The sequence below is a fragment of the Macaca mulatta genome, chromosome 1 (assembly GCF_049350105.2).
Source record: "Macaca mulatta isolate MMU2019108-1 chromosome 1, T2T-MMU8v2.0, whole genome shotgun sequence".
In the NCBI taxonomy this organism is placed as follows: domain Eukaryota; kingdom Metazoa; phylum Chordata; class Mammalia; order Primates; family Cercopithecidae; genus Macaca; species Macaca mulatta.
In genome coordinates this window covers 197,299,196-197,312,476 of record NC_133406.1, presented here as the reverse complement: position 1 = coordinate 197,312,476, position 13,281 = coordinate 197,299,196, and the positions used below count along the sequence as shown (strand labels likewise).

Genomic DNA, 13,281 nt, shown 5'->3' with positions numbered 1-13,281 from the left:
TATGGATTTGTTGTTGGGGTGGGGAGGGTGCACCACGCACAGATTAGACTAATGGATCTCTAAGGTTCTCACATCTCTTTAAAGCCCCAAGGGGGTAAGCCACAGTGCCTCCTGTAGGGCAGTCTAAGCTTATCTTCCAGATAGGCAGGTTTGAATACCGATCCTTTTTCCTGACCTTAAGGAATTCATTCACCCTTTTCAAACTCATTTTCCCTGTTTGTAACAACAACAGCAAACAAGACAAACACACGTTACTTCCTTTCTAGCAGGGTTCCTACCCGGCGCCAAGCAAAAGTGGAATGTACCCTAAGCAGCTCTGGCCTTCTTCCTGCTCCCTAGCTTCCCAATTCCGTCCCCTGTCCCGCTGCCGCCCGCGGCTCTCCTTTCCCTTCTAGGAACAGCTCAAGCGCCTTGGTCACCTCCATCGGGTTCTGCACCGAGTTCTGCATCATAAATATGACCTTCGTTTAGGATTTAAGTGTGAACTTCTGCAGGCTCTCGGACCCTGAAGCACGGGGGGCCAGACATTCCGAGCTTGCGGCGGTAGAGGGGACGCAGAGGAACAAATCGGGACAACTCGAGGACGCTGAGGCAGAGCCGCCCGCTTTTCAGCACCAGTTCTCTGGGGCCGGCTCCCAGCCCCTCTCTCACCCTTCAAATCGCGCTCCGCGGCTGGACTCTCGTGATAGCTGAGACTTGCCCCGGAAGGCCCGCCCCCTTCGCCGGAGAGGCCAATGGGCGAGGGCAACGGTTGCGACGGTTGGGTTTTGAAGGAGCCAATGGGCGCTCAGAGCGGAGAGTTTAAGAGGCGTAAGCGAGGCGTGTTAAAGCCGCTCGGAACTGCAACTTGCTCGGGAGGGCACGGTGAGAGGCGGCGGGGCTGAGCCTGGTTCGGGTCGTGGCCAGGGGGAGGGGGTGCTAGGCCAGAAGGGGCAGCAACCGAGGGTGGCCCTGATTGTGTGGCCGGCCAGGAGCGAAGGGGTCCTTTGCTGTCCCCTGAGCACCGTCGCCTCTTTTCCTCCAGGGCTCCGCAGGCACCAACTGCAAGGACCCCTCCCGCTGCGGGCGTTCCCATGGCACAATTCGCGTTCGAGAGTGACCTGCACTCGCTGCTTCAGCTGGATGCACCCATCCCCAATGCACCCCCTGCGCGCTGGCAGCGCAAAGCCAAGGAAGCCTCAGGCCCGGCCCCCTCACCCATGCGGGCCGCCAACCGATCCCACAGCGCCGGCAGAACTCCGGGCCGAACTCCTGGTCAGTGAGGTGCCAAAGGGACTGGGTGAGAGCAGCCTTCATACTTTCTCCCCCGGGAGCCTGGTCAGACTGTCTTCTCTTTCTCCGCCCCAGGCAAATCCAGTTCCAAGGTTCAGACCACTCCTAGCAAACCTGGCGGTGACCGCTATATCCCCCATCGCAGTGCTGCCCAGATGGAGGTGGCCAGCTTCCTCCTGAGCAAGGAGAACCAGCCTGAAAACAGCCAGACGCCCACCAAGAAGGTATGTGTCCCAGAGGGGCTTAAGGCACGGGACCCGACTGTTCTTTGGATAATACCATCTTGCTTCTCCACTACCCTTTATGCCAGGAACATCAGAAAGCCTGGGCTTTGAACCTGAACGGTTTTGATGTAGAGGAAGCCAAGATCCTTAGGCTCAGTGGAAAACCACAAAATGCTCCAGAGGGTAAGACCCGAAGTTCCTGGTTCCTGGAGGGAGGTGTCAGTTCATCTCCAGGGCTGAGCACAGATATCTGTCTGCTCTTCTTATCTAAGACTGAGGGCAAGGGAGGTGTTGATTTTCCCAGCGTCTGGACCCACTCTGTTGCCACAGGTTACCAGAACAGACTGAAAGTACTCTACAGCCAAAAGGCCACTCCTGGCTCCAGCCGGAAGACCTGCCGTTACATTCCTTCCCTGCCAGACCGCATCCTGGATGCCCCTGAAATTCGAAATGACTACTGTAAGTGCATCCTTACCTTTGCCTCATGGATGGAGAAAGAGGGCCTGGGACCACACAAACAAGGAAGCTCATGCTCTTCTCTCCGCCTCTGACAGACCTGAACCTTGTGGATTGGAGCTCTGGGAATGTACTGGCCGTGGCACTGGACAACAGTGTGTACCTGTGGAGCGCAAGCTCTGGTGACATCCTGCAGCTTTTGCAAATGGAGCAGCCTGGGGAATATGTATCCTCTGTGGCCTGGATCAAAGAGGGCAACTACTTGGCTGTGGGCACCAGCAGTGCTGAGGTGCAGGTGAGACATGTCCTGTGCTGCCATTCACACCAGTCCCAATAGGCTTGCACAGCTGGAGGATATTAATGCCAAGTCCCAATCTCTGATCCTAGTGGGCTTCTCTCTCTAGCTATGGGATGTGCAGCAGCAGAAACGGCTTCGAAATATGACCAGTCACTCTGCCCGAGTGGGCTCCCTAAGCTGGAACAGCTATATCCTCTCCAGGTCAGTGGTTTTTGTTGGTCTATGGTAGTCTGATATTTGCCCACCCTACCCTTGACTGTACACCCAAATTGAACCACCTCTGGCTTGCTTGCATTTGGTGCTGCCACAGAACCTGATTCCCTTCTTTCCTCCTCCAGTGGTTCACGTTCTGGCCACATCCACCACCATGATGTTCGGGTAGCAGAACACCATGTGGCTACACTGAGTGGCCACAGCCAGGAAGTGTGTGGGCTGCGCTGGGCCCCAGATGGACGACATTTGGCCAGTGGTGGCAATGATAACTTGGTCAACGTGTGGCCTAGCGCTCCTGGAGAGGGTGGCTGGGTTCCTTTGCAGACATTCACCCAGCATCAAGGGGCTGTCAAGGTGAGTAGGGTTGGGCTGAAGCCTCTGCAGACCCTCACCTATAACCTGGGGACTGTTAAGGGGAGAAGGGATGGTAGGATTGGACTGGGTTAATCTGTGACCCCCAGAGCTCCTTGTCTAGCTCTAGTACCTGCTGACCCCACCTTTATCCCATCTAGGCCGTAGCATGGTGTCCCTGGCAGTCCAATGTCCTGGCAACAGGAGGGGGCACCAGTGATCGACACATTCGCATCTGGAACGTGTGCTCTGGGGCCTGTCTGAGTGCTGTGGATGCCCATTCCCAGGTAATCTTTTGCCTGTTCCTGCCTCTCCCACATGCATTCTTACTGGGCATCCACATCGAGAGTGCATCCATTCCAATGTCTTCACCAACTCTGTGCCTTGGTGATTCCCAAACTTCTAACTCATGAGCTTCATTTCCAGCAGTCTGTGGCTATCTCCAATCCCATGTCCTATAAGCACCACTACCTTGATCTGTCCCAAATTAACCTTTTCACTTCCCCTTGCCTCCCTGAATGTTCCTTCCTCTGTCACATTGCTTTGGAATGGCAGAACCTGCTCAGAAATCTGAAAAACCTCCTAGAATTTTTCATCCTCCTCACCAGGATCTATCAGTTTTACCTTAAAATATCATTGACATCTGTCCCCTCCCCTCAGCCTCATCCTTCCCAGTGGAGGCCCACCACAATGCTTCCTCATTGGTGTCAAGCATTCTTTGTTATCTCCTGCAATGCATCCTCCATGCTGTGGTTTGTTACACTATACTGTCCTTAAACCTGTGATGGCTTCTCATCACCTATGGCATATAATTCAAATCCATTAGAAAGATGCTTGAGGCTCTCTCCTTCCACTCGCCTCACATTCAGCCTTCACTGTAGATATGGACTCTAGAGCCAGACTGCCCAAGTTAAAATTCTGGCTCCATCATCTGCTAAACTTGAATGTGACCTTTGGCAACCTATTGAACTTCCTTCTGATTGATTCCTCATCTGTACAATGGGTAATACAGACGCTCCCCGATTTAAGTCCCAGTAAACCCATTGTAAAGTTAAAAAATGGTTACGTCAGGGAGTGTCTATAATTTGCCTCTCAAGGAACTTTTGTATGGACTGTGATCATTCAACTCTGAGTCTGGAGCACATGGCAGGGTGCCTAACACTAGAATGGGCTCAGTTCTAACTTAAGTAGCCTTGGCTATATGTCATGCCCACACCGGCTCCTCTCCACAGGTGTGCTCCATCCTCTGGTCTCCCCACTACAAGGAGCTCATCTCAGGCCATGGCTTTGCACAGAACCAGCTGGTTATTTGGAAGTACCCAACCATGGCCAAGGTGGCTGAACTCAAAGGTAAGTGGCTAGGTAAAAAGCCAGACATAAAAGGCCACATAATGTATGACTGAAATGTCCAGGAGAGGCAAATCCACAGAAAAACACATTAATGGTTGCCAGGGGCTGAGGAGAGAGGGTAATGGGAAGTGTTGAAAATGTCTTAGAATTAGTTTTAACAGTTGTACAATTTCGTGAATATACTAAAAACCACTAAACCGTACACTTTAAAAGGATGCATTTTATGGTATGTGAATTATATCTCAGTAACACCATTGAAAAAAGAGAGGAGGCCGGGCGTGGTGGCTCACACCTGTAATCCCAGCACTTTGGGAGGCCAAGGCGGGCAGATCATGAGGTGAGGAGATAGAGGCCATCTTGGCTAACACAGTGAAACCCCGTCTCTATTAAAAATACAAAAAAGTAGCCGGGCATGGTGGCGGGCGCCTGTAGTCCCAGCTACTTATGAGGCTGAGGCAGGAGTGGGAGGCGGAGCTTGCAGTGAGCCCAGATTGCGCCACTGCACTCCAGCCTGGGCAACAGAGCAAGGCTCCGTCTTTAAAAAAAAAAAAAAAAAAGAAAGAAAGAAAAAAAGGGAGGCATGTGCCTCCTTTATGGGAGGGCTATGGCTGCATCAACATTCGTATGTACTGTTCTCATTTGCTCCAGGTCACACATCCCGGGTCCTGAGTCTGACCATGAGCCCAGATGGGGCCACAGTGGCATCCGCAGCAGCAGATGAAACCCTGAGGTTATGGCGCTGCTTTGAGTTGGACCCTGCCCGGCGGCGGGAGCGGGAGAAGGCCAGTGCAGCCAAAAGCAGCCTAATCCACCAAGGCATCCGCTGAAGACTAACCCATCACCTCAGTTGTTTTTTATTTTTCTAATAAAGTCATGTCTCCCTTCATGTTTTTTTTTTTAAATCTGTTTCAGCTAATCCCTCTTCTTTCATGATCCCAGCAGCCTTCCTAGGGGCTCTACTCTACTGGGATCAGAGAGCTAGATATGTCCTCTGGGAGCCTGGACCATCATCCATTGCTCCTGTTTGTGGACAGGGCTAAGCATGTTGTGTTCCCCCACCTCCTCCATTTACACATGTATACACACAGCCTCTGTGGTTTCCTCTGTCACTTTTAATTTAAGACACAAGTGAGTAAGCAGCCTCTACAGGCTGTATTCCCAGGCCCCCGCCCACCCTGACCTTTGGCCCAGAAGCTACTGCTTCAGCGTGTGGGGTGGAGGAGGGAGACTGGGTCCACAGTGACATTATTGCTGACCTCTTCTGTGAGAAAAAAAGCCACGAGACCCTTGTGGGGCCAGCCCTGAGTGCTCCTCTCCCAAGTTTAAGGCAGGGAGTGGGAAGTAACTGTACAGCCCTTTTAGCCCCCAGCTCTGGAGTGGCAGACAGCAATGAGGCCACATCCCTGGAGCTGGCTGGGGGAAGTGGGTGAGGAACCAAAGCCGTGGTCCCTGTAGAGCAGCTGTGGGGAGGGGAGGGCCAGTCCCCTGCTCAGTCCTGGCCACATAAGCCTTGGTCACAGGTGTAGGTGGAGAGGGCACTGACGGACGCTGCCCAAGGTGCAGTCAGTCCTGAGGCACTTAGGTGGGCGCCTACTAGGCCATGCTTCTCAGTTGGCCTTGACCTTGGCAATACCTGGAGCTCCATTTTGCTGAAGTGCACGGGGCAGCCGCTTGCCCTTGGTATAAGAGTGATACCAGAAGTTGGAGAACAGCATGAAGAAGATGGTGCCATACATCCAGATGAGGTGAATAATGACTGGGTGCTGGTAGTTACAGCTGGACATAAAGTAGTACTGGGAGATGTGCAGTGAGACCAGGACAAATTGGATCTAGGATAGATAAAGGTCAGGGTCAGAGGGAATACTGAGAGAACTAGAGGGGAAGAGCATATAGAGAAAGAGAAATGTTGAGTAGGGAGAGATGGGGTCAAAGGTGAGACAGACTGGATAAAGGGAGGATCCAGGCTAGGAATGTGGGGGGATGGTTATAGGTAAGTCAGGCCAAGCCCCTCACCAGCTGAATGGCTGTCATGTGCTTTTTCCACCAAAGGTAGGGTTGAGCCACAGGGCCAATGGCAGACAATCCGTAGTACAGGTACATTATGACATGCACAGAAGAGTTTATCATGGCATGGAAAGAGCCCATTCCTCCTGTGAGTAGACAATAAGACAGGGTCAGCAGAGTCCAGCCTCTGGTGCCCACCCTTTCCCATAGTGGCCTTCACCACTCACCCGGGGCAATCTTTACCCCCCACCACCAGCTCCAGGGAAGCACAGAGTGATGGAAGACATGTAGGAAGGTCACCTGCCCATCTTTCTTTCGGAGAATAAAGATCACCTGAGAGAAGAGTGAGGGAAGGGGATTCAGAACCTGGGCCTCTCCACCTCATTCTCCCCACAAGTTCTCACATCTCATATAACTACTTACTGTGTCCATCAGCTCAATGAACTTGGAGAAGAGGAAGAGCCAGGCCACCCGAACCATCTGCAAGAAGTTGGGATAGCCTTAGGACCTCATACGCTGTTCTAAGAGCCTCCCTAAATTGGGCCTTGAGCACAGGCCCCAAACTGGTCATATCTACTAGGTTGCTTATGACCTAGCCCCAGCCTCTACTTACCCTAAGTGCCTCAGGGCTGTTGGAATAGTCCACAGGGTCACAGCGCCAGGTATAGGTGCTCAGCCAGCCTGACATCAGGAACTAGGAAGGGATGTGGATTAGACCACCAGAGTTCTCCCTTCCCAGCCATCCCTCCCCTTCACTAGCTAAGGACATGTATCTGAACCTCTCTGGAAAGGAGAAATGCCATGCTCTGGCTCTATGGCCTGCTCCTTATCCTGCTGACAGAAATTAAAGCCCAGCATCCCAGGGGCCCACCTCATAAACAATGTAGAGGGAGAATGCCACTAGTGAGAAGTTGTAGACAATCATGAAGCCACGGAGCTGGAAGGGCTTTCGATTAGCCATGATGCGAGGCCCAAGTGACAGAACGAAGTACACGTAGGTCAGGAGGATGGAGGTCATTAGCAAGGGGGACCCCATCAGAGGGTAGCCCTGGATCCGGGGATCTATGAATAAGGGTCAAAGAATCAGGAAGAGTCACAGGGTTTGAAGGGTCTTCATTAGGTCTACAGACATGAGGTCAGGTCGCAAAGGGTCAAGGGGTTCATAGGAACTCTCCATTAGAAGACAGCCCTAGATCCAGGGATCCTGGGAAAGAAGAGAGGAAACGGCTGGTGGACAGTGTCTTACCTGCGTGCTTCATCATCTCTTGGTACAAGTTCATAACAGCCTCCATCCTGGCTCAGGACTCTGGGGAGGTACAGAGGGTGGATGTCAGACAGAGCCCACTGCACACCCCCACCCCACAGAGATAAGACACAGAACCAGACAAGAAAACTCCCAATGCCTCATTGCAGAAAGGACAGAACAGTGAAAGGAAGGAATTACTGGTAACTAGTGGGAGGAGGCAGTTTGGTTGAGGCATCTGCTCCCCACACGTCCTCCCTGCCTGGGAAGGGCTGTTCTACCCTTCCTCTCCACACGTTACTCTCCTCTCCTCTCCTCTCCACAGTTTTACTTCCTGGCCTCCCTTCCCCTCTTCCTCCATAAAAGGACTCTCAATTCCAGGTCTCTTATTGGAGAGTCTTACCTTCTCACCAACAGGGAGCTCTTGAAATCCGTCTCCCTTCCTCACCCGAGTCCCTCACCCCCCCAGCTCTGGGTCTTTCTTCTCTCTCAGGATTCTCCCCTTCAATCTCTCCTCTCCTGCCCTCTCTACTTCCCGTCCCTCTGGACCCTTCCGGGAACTCTCTTCTTCTCCCCAGGGTCCCTCCTGCCCCTGCCAGGACTCTCACCTCCCTGGGCCCTTCTTTTCCCTCCAGAACCTTATCCTGGGATTCCTCCTTGCCTGTGCTGGGACATTCATCTCCCTACGTTTCTCCTCTGCCTTCCCGGGGCTCTCACCTCCAGCCTCTCCTCTCCAGCGCTCTCCTCTCTCCTCTCGCAGAGCCCTTCCTCTCCTGGAGCCTGGCTCTTTGAGACTCCTGCCCCGGCGGCTCCACCTGTCTGACTAGATCTGGCAGCAGCCCCGCCCTCTGCCCGCCCCCGCTGTACTGCGCATGGGGTGGAGGGTGGGTCCAGGCCACAGGTCAGTGCCTGGGGAAGCAGGACCCACCAGGATTGGGAAAGCCAAGTAAAGCCCCAGGCTCACCACCCACCAACCCGGGACCAGCCTGATGAACTAAGGTCCTAGGTTCTGAGCCAGAAACCTCCTCCGACCCTAGTCCCAGCCCCAGCCCCGGCCCAAAGCACTGCTGAAAATCCACACCCAGCATCCTCTCCTAAGCTGGCCAGAACTTCTCAGTTTGTCCTACTTCAGAATGGGTACAGTCACTCTTCCCTTCCTGGGAAGGCAGGGAAGCCAGTGGCATGTGAGGGGGTTGGGGAGTGGGGGAGGTCGCAGGAATCTTCCCCTCCCTCAGGGAGGGGCCCTAATGGGCTAGGCCCCCTCCCCCTCAGGGCCTAAAGGAATGTCGGGGGAAGGCTTCCAGGGACATAAAAGCCTCTGGCCAGACCCAGGAGAGCATGGTACTGACAATCCCTGAGGGACAAGGCATTCTTGGAACAGAGCAGGGCCCAGGGGAGCAGGTGCCCCAGACTCCTTGCTTCCAGAGAAGCACCTGTGCAGGTGCGAATTGAAGAGGCGCACCTCTGTCACCTCCCCGCCCCGCACACCCCTCACCTCCAGGAGGCCGGGCTTCTTTAGGCCCACCGTGGTCAGGCCCCAAGCCTGCGGTCCACATCCACCCCTCACCCAGCTCTCCACCCCCAACGGCGAAGGCGCCACGCCAAGGGCTGGCACACATGTTTCCTGCCTGACACACCACCCAGCACCTCCGTGGGCTGACACGCATGGCTCCCGGCCCTCACGCAGCTCGGCCGCCGCCCAGGCACACGCACGGGCTCACTCGCGGGGCCACTCACACACGTGTGCGCGCTGCTTGGCCACGCTCGGATCCCCTCCTCACTTGCTCCCCCACCATCGGGCTTGCTGGCCGCCCATCCCCGGCAGGGCCCAGGCCGGGGCGAGGGCGCCAACACAGGTTCCTCCCTGACACATGGGAGCCAGCCAGCCTGTTATCTCTCAACCACCAGCCCCCAAGATCAACCCACACACCCGGCAGACCAGGAGGGACCAAGGCTCCTGGGAGGACCTCTCCCCAAGCTGCAGGAAAATCTGGGTGTGTCCCTCGTCGGGGAACTCAGCCCGTCCCTTCCTTCCTTTAAGATGGATCGAAGGGAAAAGGAGCCTGGCAAAGTTGGGGGAGCCGGGGGAGGGAAGGGAGAGGAGGAGGGAGAGGGGTAAAAGCACGGGTGGTGGAGGAAGGCCTGGGTGTAGGCAAATGGGGGCCAGAGACGGGGGTGTGGGGGAGGGAGGGTGCTGGCGAGGCCCGGCCCCAGGGAGCTGGGACCTCCCACCCACTGGCTCCGGGAACAGCCTCTCCCACAGCCTGGGCAGGGCAGGGCAGAGCTGGGCCGGGCTGGCAAGGCAGGGGGCGCCGGCACGTGGAGAGCCCGTGGAAGGTCCAGACTCACCCGTAGGGGCCGGGCGGGCAACGGCGGAGGGCTTGGAGGGAGCAGGGCCACAGAGAAGTCCCCGGGGCCAGCCTGCCTGCCTGCCACTTCCTCATCTGCTGGGCCGACTTTCTGTCACCAGAGGGGGAGGGGCGGGCCGCGCGGGGGGCGCCCGCTGATTGGGCGGCCAGCGGGGCCGGAGGCCGGCAGCGCAGGCTCGGCCGGGGCGGGGGCAGAGGCTGGGGCGGGCCGCCGGGTCCCGGCAGGAAGCGCCGCGGCCCGGGTTCCCCACCTCTTCCCTCGCCGCTCGGGCCCGCCCTGGCCGATTACAGCGGCCTGGCCACCTCGGGAGCACGCCGTCTCTTCCCGACGTGCAGCCTCGGACCCGGCCCTGTCCCCGGGTGACTGCTCCCCGGCAGGACCGCGCATCTGTGTGCGGCAGGCCCAGCTCAGGGCTCGGGGGAGGGTTTGGCCTTGCCCTCAAAGAGCTCCCTCTCCTGCAGGGTGAGCGCAGAGCGGCGGGCGGGAGCACACTGCGTGTGCTGAGGACGGACTGGTCTTTGCGGGAGGGAAGCCTCACGAGCCTGTACACTTGAGGAGCCCTAAGCGTTAGGATCTGCTGCGAGGGCTGCCAGGAATGGAGGTGGGAGGATACAAGTGGCCCGGGGCAAGCATAGTGAATCACTGGCTAAACTGGCCTTCGAGGTAGTGAAAGGAAAAAAGGGAAATGAAGCTGACTGCGGCTGAATGTAGTAGGTCGTGAAGGCCAAATGAGCGATCTGATTTTTATTCTAGAAGCAGAGGAGAAACAGTAAAGATTTTTGAGGAGACTATAATCAGGCTTGTATCATAAATTCATCAGACGTTTATGGACCACCCAACGTCCCTGCACTCATGGGGCTTGCAGTCTCTCTGGCTTAATCATTTTACTCTGGCAGCCAGTGTGAGGAGGGCACAGGAAGGAGACCAGGTGACAAAGCCAGCCTGACCAAAGAAGATGTGGCAACTGATGGGATTGGAAGAGGCGGACAATGTCCAGCTTTCCTCCAGACAGCTGGACTGGCTCTCTATATATTTATTTATCTATTCTACACCCCAGCCCCCACCTCCAGACTCACTAACTGGACTCAACTAGTGGGTGCAAAGGACGGAGTAGATTTTAGTGAAATGGAATTTCTACGTCCAGCGGCCCCTGGAACAGAAGCACACAACCATCTAATAATTGCTTGCAGGATTGGATTGTGTAAGTGTGGACAGAATTTGGGAATCTGGGCTACTCTGGGCACACTGCCTATGGGGCAGCCCTGCTCCGCAAGGAAAATAAACACAGTTTTTTAAAAAAGGTCGGGCACGGTGGCTCATCCCTGTAATCCCAGCACTTTGGGAGGCTGAGGCGGGCGGATCATGAAGTCAGAAGATTAAGACCATCCTGGTTAACACAGTGAAACCCCGTCTCTACTGAAAATACAAAAAGTTAGCCAGGCGTGGTGGCAGGCGCCTGTAGTCCCATCTACTCAGGAGGCTAAGGCAGGAGAATGGCTGACCTCGGGAGGTGGTGCTTGCAGTGAGCCCAGATCCAGCCACTGCACTCCAGCCTGGGCGACGGAGCGAGACTCCCTCTCAAAAAATAGAAAAAAGAATCGGCCCGGTGCGGTGGCTCAAGCCTGTAATCCCAGTACTTTGGGAGGCTGAGGCGGAAAGATCACCTGAGGTCAGGACCAGCCTGGCCAACATGGTGAAAACCCATCTCTACTGAAAATACAAAAATTAGCCGGGCATGGTGGCGCATGCCTGTAATCCCAGCTACTCGGGAGGTTGAGGCAGGAGAATTGCTTGAACCTGGGAGGCGGAGGTTGCAGTGAGCCGAGATCGAGCCACTATACTCCACCCTGGCGAAAGAGCAAGACTCCGTCTCCAAAAAAAAAAGAGGGAATTCGGAAGACGTGGTGGTTGGGAGAATAAGATATTCAGGCCAGGCACGGTGGCTCATGCCTGTAATACTAGCACTTTGGGAGGCCACGGCGGGAGGATTGCCTGAGCTCAGGAGTTCGAGACCAGCCTGGGCAACACAGTGAAACCCCATCTCTACTAAAACACACACACACACAAAAAAAAATTATCCGGGTATGGCGGCATACGCCTGTTGTCCCAGCTACTCGGGAGGTTGAGGCAAGAGAATTGTTTGAACCTGGGAGGTAGAGGTTGCAGTGAGCCGAGATTGTGCCACTGCACTCCAGCCTGGGTGACAAAAAAAAAGGTGTTCATAAATGGTAGGATAGGCTGGGGATGGTGGCTCACGCCTGTAATCCCAGCACTTTGTAAGGCCGCAGCAGGCAGATCACTTGAGCTCACAAGTTTGAGCCTGGGCAACATCGTGAGACCCTGGCTCTACAAAAAATACAAAAAATTAGCCAGGCATGGTGATGCATGCCTATTGTCCCAGCTACTCTGGAGGCTAAGGTGGGAGGATGACTTGAGCCCAGGAAGTGGAGGTTGCAGTGAGCCAAGCACGTCACTGCACTCCAGTCTGAATGACAGAACCCTTGTCTCTAAATAAATGAATAAATGACTCCACAAATGGTGGGATATAGCTATGTGAAAGTTTAGTCCTAGAGCTTAGGTAAGAGGTCTGAGCCAAAGTACAGATATGACCCAGCCCATTAGTACCCACCCTTGAAAGGAAATGGCAGAAGAATTCACTATTTAAAAAGCTCCAACACTAAGATCCTAACTGATCTGGTCCCTGCCTTGTCCTCTCATTCTACCTGTGACACTCTCCTGGGCCCCACCCAGTGCTTTAACCATTCCCCGAGGATGTCAGCATCTTTCATACCCCCCTCAACCCTCACCCCCTGGCTCAGCACAAGGAACAGTCAGGTCTCCTAGGCAGTAAATCACTCCCTCCTCTTGCTCCCACAATTGTAATTATCTGCTTATCCGCATCGCAAAACTATAAGTTCCTCTCAGTATGGGCCATGTTTTGTCATCTCTGTATCTCCAGCATCTGGCCATTATCTGGTACTCAGTTGACCCTCTACGTTTGTTGAATGAATGTTAGTGTGAATGGGATGATGTGGGAAAGGAAGAGAGGCCAAGGGAACCAGAGTCAAGGGGAGAAGACAATAAGAATTTGAAAGCCTTTCCATTTCCCTTGGGAACAGTATCACTGAGTCCATAAATATTTATTGAAAGCCTGTGTTCCAGGTATACTCCAGTGATGTTGGGTGTGACCTTATGTAAGTTGCTGAACTTCTATAAAATTGGAGCAATAAGAGTACCTATCTCATAGGACTGCTGTGAAGACTGAAGGAGATAACACATGTAAAGTGCTTAGCACTGTTTCTGTCTCAACATTTAATGGAGAAGGTGGGAAAGTGCCCAAAATATCAGGAAGGTACATACTTATATGTAGATTCATGAGCATTCTTTTAATAATATTTCCTAAACAGTTACTCTGTGCAAACCACTGTTGTGAGAGCACTATTGAGAGATTTTGGATTAAATGTCCATCATAAGAGTGCACTAGAGACAAAGAAAGCAGA

At 54.3% G+C, this 13,281-nt stretch overlaps 3 protein-coding genes and 1 long non-coding RNA gene across 13 annotated transcripts in view; 1 reads left to right on the top strand and 3 right to left on the bottom strand.

Annotated features, from left to right (window-relative positions):
- Positions 1-707, bottom strand: part of C1H1orf210 (chromosome 1 C1orf210 homolog) — a 71,901-nt gene extending 71,194 nt beyond the window's left edge. Inside the window, exon 1 of the mRNA XM_077960679.1 lies at positions 652-707. The gene's annotated coding sequence lies outside the window, so the exon portion shown is untranslated. The remainder of the gene's footprint in view (positions 1-651) is intronic.
- A 111-nt stretch (positions 708-818) lies between these two features.
- CDC20 (cell division cycle 20) lies at positions 819-5,040 on the top strand. Its single transcript, NM_001261117.1, is given in 11 exon segments — positions 819-864; positions 1,025-1,254; positions 1,348-1,496; positions 1,583-1,679; positions 1,827-1,955; positions 2,051-2,247; positions 2,357-2,451; positions 2,589-2,817; positions 2,976-3,101; positions 4,047-4,164; positions 4,813-5,040. Coding segments are annotated over 10 exon segments (1,500 nt in total). The 5' UTR covers positions 819-864; positions 1,025-1,073; the 3' UTR covers positions 4,992-5,040.
- A 216-nt stretch (positions 5,041-5,256) lies between these two features.
- On the bottom strand, positions 5,257-9,871 carry ELOVL1 (ELOVL fatty acid elongase 1). Of its 10 annotated transcripts, none has more exons than XM_077952774.1 (10): positions 9,761-9,871; positions 9,342-9,474; positions 8,129-8,320; positions 7,415-7,474; positions 7,040-7,230; positions 6,782-6,862; positions 6,592-6,648; positions 6,396-6,501; positions 6,178-6,314; positions 5,257-5,993 (listed from the first exon to the last, which is right to left on the bottom strand). In XM_077952774.1, the coding sequence occupies exons 4-10, from the start codon at positions 7,458-7,460 to the stop codon at positions 5,772-5,774; spliced, it is 840 nt and encodes a 279-aa protein (XP_077808900.1). In that variant the 5' UTR covers positions 7,461-7,474; positions 8,129-8,320; positions 9,342-9,474; positions 9,761-9,871; the 3' UTR covers positions 5,257-5,771.
- Positions 9,872-10,028: 157 nt separating this feature from the next.
- Positions 10,029-11,856, bottom strand: LOC144334008 (uncharacterized). The gene is made up of 2 exons (XR_013403242.1): positions 11,493-11,856; positions 10,029-11,197 (listed from the first exon to the last, which is right to left on the bottom strand). It is a non-coding gene; the product is annotated as an uncharacterized LOC144334008 (long non-coding RNA).
- Positions 11,857-13,281: the final 1,425 nt, after the last annotated feature.